Source organism: Haliotis asinina, chromosome 1 (assembly GCF_037392515.1).
Source record: "Haliotis asinina isolate JCU_RB_2024 chromosome 1, JCU_Hal_asi_v2, whole genome shotgun sequence".
NCBI lineage: Eukaryota > Metazoa > Mollusca > Gastropoda > Lepetellida > Haliotidae > Haliotis > Haliotis asinina.
The window spans coordinates 6,765,473-6,775,417 of record NC_090280.1 but is presented as its reverse complement, the minus strand read 5'-3'; the positions used below and the strand labels follow the sequence as shown (position 1 = coordinate 6,775,417).

Below are 9,945 nucleotides of genomic sequence, written 5' to 3'. Positions count from 1 at the left end.
GCTGACCTGGATTCTTTTCATCTAGCATATTCTACGCTTTGCAAATTGATGTTTATTCTTTTTATTCGACACTTGTTTTCAAGAGTGCAATATGACAAGTTCCTGACTTTTTTTAATCGATGCATTTCTACGTTTCCAGCATAAAGGAGGGCAGTGTTGGAAAAACTGAAGACGGCAGTCTGGACCAACTCATTTTGACATACAAAAGGTATGTATAACCTGAACCGTCCAGTACATAATGCACATACAACATAACCAAATAATGTAAATCCTAGGAATCAGTAAAAACGCATAGCGCATGTCACTATTCTTGTAACCTCCAACTGGAAACATGTTTCACTTATAGTTATGCATCATGCACATGTCTCCTTTCAGAAGCTTTTTGATGGGTTTGGATGAACAAGATGGATCACTTATGAAAGTGTGGGAAAAACAGAGGCCCAAGGCTTGCATGCAAAGAACGGCAAAAAGTTCAGAGTATTCTAGTCATTTGACATCTTGCAGAGATTAAAAATTTTAAGGAAACCTTTAAAATATCAAGTTAATTTGGATTCTTTCTATGTACATTCAAGGAATTTCAAAATGAACACTGTTTAAAATGTGCAATTTATCCTTTGAAAAATACAGCTTAAAAAGGTTTAAATATTATGTAGCACATTATGCTGCACCGTATGCTTGTGACCCCATATTCATAGCTTGTCTGCCTGAATGACTCCACATTATTGGTAAAGAAAACATGTCTTTTCACAATCACGGATAAATCGTAGTTCTATACTCATAATGTGCATTGTATGTAACATTCAGAAAATAAATTATGGCTTTCAAAGGCGAATTTCTTCATGTCTCCGCTGTTCTGCGATTGAAACTTTTGATGTCAAATGCTCAGTTTATACTTTTTGATCTCTTCGCTTATCGGACATGGGGGTTCAGTGTATTTCACCTCAAGCAATGTTTGACAGTTTTCTTTTCTCTAGCCATGGATATCATAGACTAATGCTTGTTTGTACTGATAGTTTGTTTTCTAAATTTCAGAAGCTGGAAAGCAGGAAGGCTGTGAAACGATTGACTGGCCGGAGGAGAAGAAGCACACAGTTCTTCCTCTCTTGGGGAAAGAGCTAACATTTTTCAAACTAGGAATATTCCGAATATTATTTGATTACAAACATATTGTTGAATATAAATAAACTTGAATTTGTGTTTTATTCTGTTGTTTGTCATCCTGAAGCCCTTTACCATTATGCAATTGTATAAAATACCTGATTTGCTACATGTGAGATATGAAACAACATCTTTTCCGGAGGACCGGGTAAAGGGCCGACACGAGCAAGTTTCAGTTCATGGAAACTAGGTATTAAACTAGGTTGGAAACTACAACACGGAAACCAGGTTGAAACCTGCAATAAACTCCTACATGGAAACCAGGTTGAAACCTGCAATAAACTCATACATGGAAACCAGGTTGAAACCTACAGTAAACTCATACATGGAAACCAGGTTGAAACCTGCAATAAACTCATACATGGAAACCAGGTTGAAACCTACAATAAACTCATACATGGAAACCAGGTTGAAACCTACAATAAACTCGTACATGGAAACCAACTGGATCCCGCTTGGAGGAGTGGGTAATGAAACGAACTGGAAACCATCCTGAAATGGTGCAGTTTCAGTTGCATGGAAACCACAATGAAACTATAGGAAACTCCCTGGAAACCAACTGGAAATGTTGGTTTCCATGACGTTTCTTCTCGGTTTCAGTGTTCCGGAAACCAGCTTATTTTTGCTGTGTTTGAACCCGACCTTTGAATTGACAAACCAATGATATCTCCACTGAACTACCCTACCACCCTAGTAGTAATTGAAACGATTTATAACCCGATATTGTTTGTTTTATATGTCACGATTCTTAATAACAATTTGATTGATCTCAGTGTGAAGACAGTCTGAAACTTTTATTTCAATCAGTACTGGTGGATTAATGTCACTCACACAATGTAGCGCAATACTCACATGATGTATTCTGATACAACGAACCTGTAATATCCTTTTGCGATTGTAATATTGAGTTCAGTCTAATATCACCGATCATGTCACGAACTTACACCAAATGGCTGCATGTCATACATGTGTAGTTCCATTGTTGCAGGATGCGAGGCGTTCGGTCTTTATCCCTATCCGTCACTGTTTGGATTTGTGCCACCGCCTCCGGCTCCAAGAAACCCCATTCCACGGAACACCACCCCTACACCGTGGACTGTTACACCAGAAGCGAGCACTCCTCAAAACAAACCAGATGCCAACCCTCTGCCAAATCCACCAAACGCGAAACCTCCGCCAAATATGCCAGATGTGAAGGCCCCACCAAATATACCAGATGTGAAGCCTCCTCCAAAAACACCACATGTGAAGGCCCCGCCAAAAACACCAGATGCGGACCCTCCTCTTAGGGTCCCCTCATCCTCTCCCAATGGCGGATCTAAGTATCCCTTGTACGGACGTGGTACACAGAGAACGTTTTCTCCTTTTCCTGGTCGCTCAGGGTGGGGTGGACTCGTCAACAGATACAAACCACCACCTCCTCCTCCGGAGTCATCAGGGTTTCAATACACACCACCGGTACCACCCGATACAGCACAGGATGCACAGGACTTTGAGGAGCCATACAGAGAGTGGGTGTACCATTATAGGGGAACCAGAACAGAAACCCACCCAGAACGTATGTCGATCGCAGGTAATGAAAATGAAATGTGAAAAAAAAATCGACTGACAATCTTGTTCCGTTTTCTGAAATTGTAGTAACTGGACAGGTGGAATCACGACGAGATGAAGTCAAACATTATCCTCAAACACAAATGATGAACCAGCTCACAAGCAGTCATACTCCTTCCGAAATGCACCCTCTGTAACGATCGAAATACCCATACTGAAACACCCATGCCGATAGAGGAACATCATCATCTGTCATATCCAGAGGAAGAAATGCAACTAGGCACTGAATTTATCGATGGCAAAGCAAACCTCCCGACAAGTGGAAGTGTATCAACTCCAACTGGAAAATCCGCATTTCCCAATGCATCATCGGGAGAGGTGGACCTGGATGTCCTACTGGATTCATCACACTCCTTCATTACACTATGTGGCTGAAGGACATCCAGTACAGGAAGAACAGGGTGGTGACTGGGCTGAAGTCGCACGTTTCGCTGGTTCCAACTAACCTTTTCTAATCGCTAACTCTTTGCTTCCCCTCTCTGAACCAAAGTAACTTGAATTAAGGATTAAATACCCCATAGTAACAATTGAACTTCAGATTCTATCTCACGTATCATTATTTAAAGTGCTTCCAATGACTGTTCCACACAGTCAGTAGGTCACCGTGTGAAGCACAAATTTCAGCGTTATTGACCAATTAAGCGACAACACCCTCTCAATATTCGTTGCTAATCTCGACTACATCTGAACTGAATAGTGTCATATACACATATCAAAGTGTGTAAAGCTGAAATGCTTTGCAATGGCATGTTCCAAAATTTAAAAAAAAATCAATACATTGAAAGCTAAAAAAGCAAAATCTTAACCAAGTGACAGATGTGCTAAAACTACAAGGTCGACTGTACGCAATCTGAATATGATGGCATCCATCCGCCATCCATCAAAACATGTGCGGTTTAATTCAGCAGCCTATAAAACATGTGCGAGTTAATGCACCAGCCTATAAAACATGTGCGAGTTAATTCAGCAGCCCATAAATCATGTGCGAGTTAATGCACCAGCCTATAAAACATGTGCGGTTTAATTCAGCAGCCTATAAAACATGTGCGGTTTAATTCAGCAGCCTATAAAACATGTGCGAGTTAATTCAGCAGCCCATAAATCATGTGCGAGTTAATGCAGCAGCCCATAAAACATGTGCGAGTTAATTCAGCAGCCCATAAATCATGTGCGAGCTAATTCAGCAGCCCATAAATCATGTGCGAGCTAATTCAGCAGCCCATAAATCATGTGCGAGCTAATTCAGCAGCCCACAAAAACTCCAGACAAAACAAACTGTCGAAACATATGTCGGAGGTGAAAGTACGTATCTGCATCGGACAATGGTCGACGATGAGGCGTTAAATTTGGATTTGTTCTCCACACTGGAATCCTGCAGTCTTATTTCCTTATTGTACTAAAGATGATAACATTCTATAAATCAATACTATCGTTATATGTGTTAGAGGGTTTTCTTGTCACGTATATTATGATACATTTATACACACATAATCATATATTTTTATCCATCGTTTGCCATATAGATAGCTTCTGTATGAAGTCTCCGGCCTATGAAGAACTAATCGAACTAGAGACTATCAGAGCATCGTGTCTATTTGTTGTTACCACTTAGTCCCCCTTTTCATTGACTTCTTCACTTATGTTATTTGCTGTTCTTAATTCCCTACTAGTCTCTTCCAATTATGTACCACTGGCATGTTAATCCGCTGTTTACCACAACATACCCTGTCTATAATATTGTCTCCAATTATTTCTAGCCACTCCCAGCTTGATAATGATGTAAGAAACGTCGCTTGAGGCAATAAAAAAAGTTGTAATCCATAAAGTTGTACTCTTCATCTTTGATATAATGTATGTTTCGTAATGCTCAGTCTTGCGCGATTCCTGTTAGTTGTGTGTTACCTTGTGTTATGTACACGTCATGTGTCATGCTGTAGCTCATGCATGGCAGTGTGCATGACATATTTGAGTGCATTGTGCATTGTTTGGATGCATCTGGCAATAAAACGCGGTGTGTTTTTAGATAAATGTTGTAATAGCGTAAACACTGTCACCATTTAATGCACGCGCTTGCCAGGGAAACTTGACGAATGACACCATGCTGTACAAAACACAAGACAAATAACCTTTATACACGAACATGAACTGTCAACAACTTCCGACGGTGTACACAACACAACAATTCTGCAAAAACCCATTTCAGCTAAACGCATAAATTGCAGGCTGTATTCACTTAAACCTGCGATGTTCAACACATGTTTCGGGATATCAGAGTTGTGGGGTGACCTAAAGTGTAACCGCCTACTGTTTCGGGATATCAGAGTTGTGGGATGGCCTAAAATGATATATGTTTACATGTCACGTTTGTTTGTTTGTTGTTTTGGCTGCGGTCTTTAGACAATTGGGGTCGGATCAGACAATCTACTGATCAACAGTGTGCACATCGATCTATGCTTTGCGATGACATGTGTCAACCAAATGAGCGACTTTGACCATTCGATCCCCTTAGTTGCCTTTTACGACAAGCACAAGTTGCTGAAGACCAACTGTAACTCGGATCTTCACAGATCTATATACCACGCTGAACCTATAGGCACCACATGTCCACTAGATACAGGATTGTGCCTGACAGAGATAACTGATTCATGATAATTGTTTTCAAGCTTGAATGAGTCGAGTGTATTTACAATACGAGTCACCTATCACAACCGAAGACACCAAGACTAGGCTTCGCGTAATATATACTGAAAGAAACAAAGGAACAGGGAAATTCATGTGTTCCTTTAATATTTTCCAGTTTTCATCACTATCTTTGAATAGCGTCGTGGGAGGAAAGCTGAGAACAAGTAAAGGAACACTGCCATGAAGTGGTGTTCCCTTATTTGTTTCCCCCAGTATGTTATAGGATATTCATAATTAGAAGCAAACTGTACAGAAATATACTCTACACTGGTTGCAGTATCAAGCGAAGCGTGCCTATTGCTGGCTCATCGTTTTAGAAGAACCACGGAAACAACCAACAGTAAACACGTACCTACTTGTTTGAATATTTCATGTCAATTATTCTGTTGAAACTCAGCATTAATGAAAACTAAAATTTAGTTTCGTTGAGCTTTTCATAGCGACATTAAGGACACACAACTGCGCATGCAGATATCAAGAATGTTTTCAACCTGTGGGAAGATATTTTATAGACTAACTTCTCGTCTCGACAGAGTAGAATGTTGAAGTAGCAAAAAACAGAGCTTAACATTCACATGTTTCGACCATAACGAACAAGTGAAACAAGACAGTTGATGCTCCCGGTCAGGTACAGATCATGTCGTGTTCACACTGGTGCGTAAATTACCCCATCACCTGCCAACACCGTGATGCATTTATGGCGGGACTTCTGAAGAAGTTGTGAGGTCGTACATAGTTCAGATGGGATGGAAAGTGATGACGGGTATATATAGACGGATCGATGCATGGTTCGATGTGTTTGGTGTCTGGTCAAGAACACAAGCATGAGTGCTGGAATGCTGTGGAACCTTGTCTTGGTTTGTGTGGTGTGTCTGCAGATGTCAGGTAAGTCTTATTCCATTCCAGGTACGTTTGGTAAAGGCCCCGCATATTTGGAGCCTTTAAAACTAACACATAACTCCACTGATAAAATATAATAACGTTTTGATGGGAAGAATTGTTATTAAGGCTAACCTGAATCCAAACTGTAAACCCAACCTCAACCCAAACTAGAATCCACCTTTACATAAAATATCAATTTTCTGGAAATGATTTCACTGTGACTTAGGAGGTGGTTCGACCCGTGTTCGATTCCCCACATGGGTACAATGTGTGAAACCCATTTTCGATGTCCTCCCATCATATTGCTCACTCAACTAGTGACTCAACTAGATGGTTTCGTTGCCATGATGATGGAATTGGTGGGACGTTGTTCATACTAGTAGTCATTGGTTTGTCAAACCCAGATTCTAGTGTTTCTGAGCCACTGCGATGTAAAGTGGAAGAGGCCATTGATGTTTCATAATGGCGTATGTGGAAAAACTAATGCATGATCTCTGATGTCCATGTGTTTCAAACGGATCAACCTTTAAACATCTACAACACCAACATATACTCTTCAAAAAGTAGCGGAACTGTACTTTCAATGTACGATTGTTGAACTTGGGAGATATATGGGATTGAATCAATGTTGATACAATAATAACGGATGTTTTGAGAATGCGTCACCACATGAATTTCATTCAAAGCAAATCTGTTTGTTCAGTTATCCCCCTTGTCAGGTGGCTGGAGTATGACATGAACATTTCAGGTTTACAATATTTAGTCAGTAGAGTGTGATTTGACCCTGAAAACCCTGAAACGTGTAGGAGGCTCCCACGTTGTGCACGTGCTTCCCATTGTGTTTGCGTGTGTCGATAACGTGAATGATGCTGCATACACAAGATGAACGTCATTGTAATGTTCCTCAACGGGTTTTCTTTCTACCAGACTTCAAAGTGCATGTTCCCCTACTTTTTTAAAGAGTAAATTGGTAATATCAAGATTGATGTAAGGTTTAGATGGACTATTCTCACAGCACTGGGTAGCCTACTGGTTATAGCGGTCGCTCGTCACGCCGATGATCCGGGTTCGATTCCCCATATGGATACAATGTGCGAAACCCATAAACTCACTCACTCACAACATTGAATTACATGAGAAAAGTTCTTCAGTACAATTATTGTAGGTGGGCAATTAGAATGTGCCTCATTGTACTCATACGATGTAGGCCGATGTTCTTACTTTCAACCACCTGTTTCCGACCTGGACTAAATTGGCTCGTCGTTGCTCACAAACTCTAAAACAGCATTAGCTGATAGTAAGCGATGTTTATATGAACATATACTATAATAGCCGAAGCCACTGTCCGGAGTTACTCTGATAGTCACATATGACTTCCACGTTGAGTATTGAGTGTTTAGAAATGGCTGCCAAATGTATAGAAAAATGACAATTACTAATATTTTTAGTTCATTGAGATGTATATATTTTTACATATTTGGAAGAGTTAAGTACCCAATTTACATATTAAGAAGAGTTAAGTACCCAATAAGGAAGGAAACTCTGTGTAAAAGTACTCAGTTCTTCTTACTAGTGAGAGTATGCAAAATGCTAGTTACTCCTTATGAAATTGTAATTAATCATACACAAACAGACATGGGAGTAACTACCTAATTGCTTGAAAAATTATCTGGAGCTCTGGGCCGTTTTTCTCGTTTGATCCAATTAACCGGACGCCTCGCTCACCGGATGATTTCCGAGAGTAACCAAAATGTCCGGATAAACAGGATCTCGACTGCACTTGAAGACAGATAGTGTTAATATATGTAGTGTTGTATATTTTGGAACAGGATGTCAAGAACCGTCTTTTACGTCAACGACGACGACACCAGCGTCGTCGTCCGTGACCGCCGTCAGCCAAACAACCAGCACTGAAGCCAGTGTGACGACACAAGCCACAGTTCCAACAACATCATCTACCTCACCTAACTTGGGTCTTCCCACAACACGCGTCACCAATTTGTCGCCCGAAGTCGTTATATCTGGTACAACGACGGACACTATGACTGGTCAACCGGCAATCAGCTACTACGGGTATGATGACACTCAGCCACCAATCATGGACGACTCAGTGACGTATAGTGACAGTCAATCACCAATCACTGACAATTCACAGTCGTACATTAATAATCAACCACCAGTCACCGACTATGCAGCTACAAACAGCAACAGTCAACCACCAATCATGGACTATTCAGCTACATACAGTGACAGTCAACCACCAACCATGGACTATTCAGCGACATATAGAAACAGTCAACCAGCAATCACGGACTATTCAGCTACGTATAGTGACAGTCAACCGCCAATCACCGACAATTCACAGTCGTACATTAATAATCAACCACCAGTCACCGACTATGCAGCTACAAACAGCAACAGTCAACCACCAATCATGGACTATTCAGCTACATACAGTGACAGTCAACCACCAACCATGGACTATTCAGCGACATATAGTAACAGTCAACCAGCAATCACGGACTATTCAGCTACGTATAGTGATAGTCAACCGCCAGTCACCGACTATGCAGCTACAAACAGCAACAGTCAGCCACCAATCATGGACTATTCAGCTACATACAGTGACAGTCAACCACCAATCACGGACTATTCAGCGACATATAGTAACAGTCAACCACCAGTCACCGACTATGCAGCTACAAACAGCAACAGTCAGCCACCAATCGTGGACTATTCAGCTACATACAGTGACAGTCAACCACCAGTCACCGACTATGCAGCTACGTATAGTGATAGTCAACCGCCAATCACGGACAATACAGTTACATACAGCGACAGTCAACCACCAGTAGTCAAGCACGACAATACAGCGACGTATAGTAACAGTCAACCGCCAGTCACTGAGAATACAGTGACTTATAGTAACAGTCAACCACCTGTCACTGACAATACAGCAATGTACAGTTACGGCCAACCCCCAATCAATGACAATGCAGCGACGTATAGTAACAGTCAACCACCTGTCATTGACAATACAGCAATGTACAGTTACGGCCAACCACCAATCAATGACAATGCAGCGACGTATAGTAACAGTCAACAACCAATCGTGGACAACACAGCAATGTATAGTAACAGTCAACCACCAATCATTGACAATACAGCGACGTATAGTAACAGTCAACAACCAATCAATGACAATACAGTGACATATAGTAACATTCAACAACCAATTGTGGACAATATAGCAATGTATGGTAACAATCAACAACCAATCACTGACAATACAGCTATGTATAGTAACAGTCAACAACCAATCCTGGACAATAGAGCTACGTATGGCAACAGTCAAGCACCCATCACTGACAATGCAGCGACGTATATGAACAATCAACCACCAATCAACGACATTTCAGGAACGGTTACAAACAGATACGCTCCGGTCACCGACTACTCGGCAATGTATGCTAACAGCCAACCATATCAAAACACCGTATATACAGGAACGTATGACAATAATCAACTAACAAACAGCGGTCATACTGGAGCCTATTCCAACAGTCAACCACAAAACACCGACTACACAGGAACGTATGGTACCAATCAACC

General features: G+C 41.1%; 1 protein-coding gene across 1 annotated transcript; it reads left to right on the top strand.

Annotated features, from left to right (window-relative positions):
• Positions 1-2,124: 2,124 nt before the first annotated feature.
• Positions 2,125-2,751, top strand: LOC137285911 (uncharacterized). Its single transcript, XM_067817769.1, has one exon. It carries the CDS (start codon positions 2,125-2,127, stop codon positions 2,749-2,751), a length of 627 nt encoding a protein of 208 aa, XP_067673870.1.
• The last annotated feature ends 7,194 nt before the right edge of the window (positions 2,752-9,945 follow it).

Coding starts and splice junctions, on each gene's coding strand:
- LOC137285911 (XM_067817769.1), top strand. CDS start 2,125: ATGTGTAGTTCCATTGTTGCAGGATGCGAGGCGTTCGGTCTTTATCCC.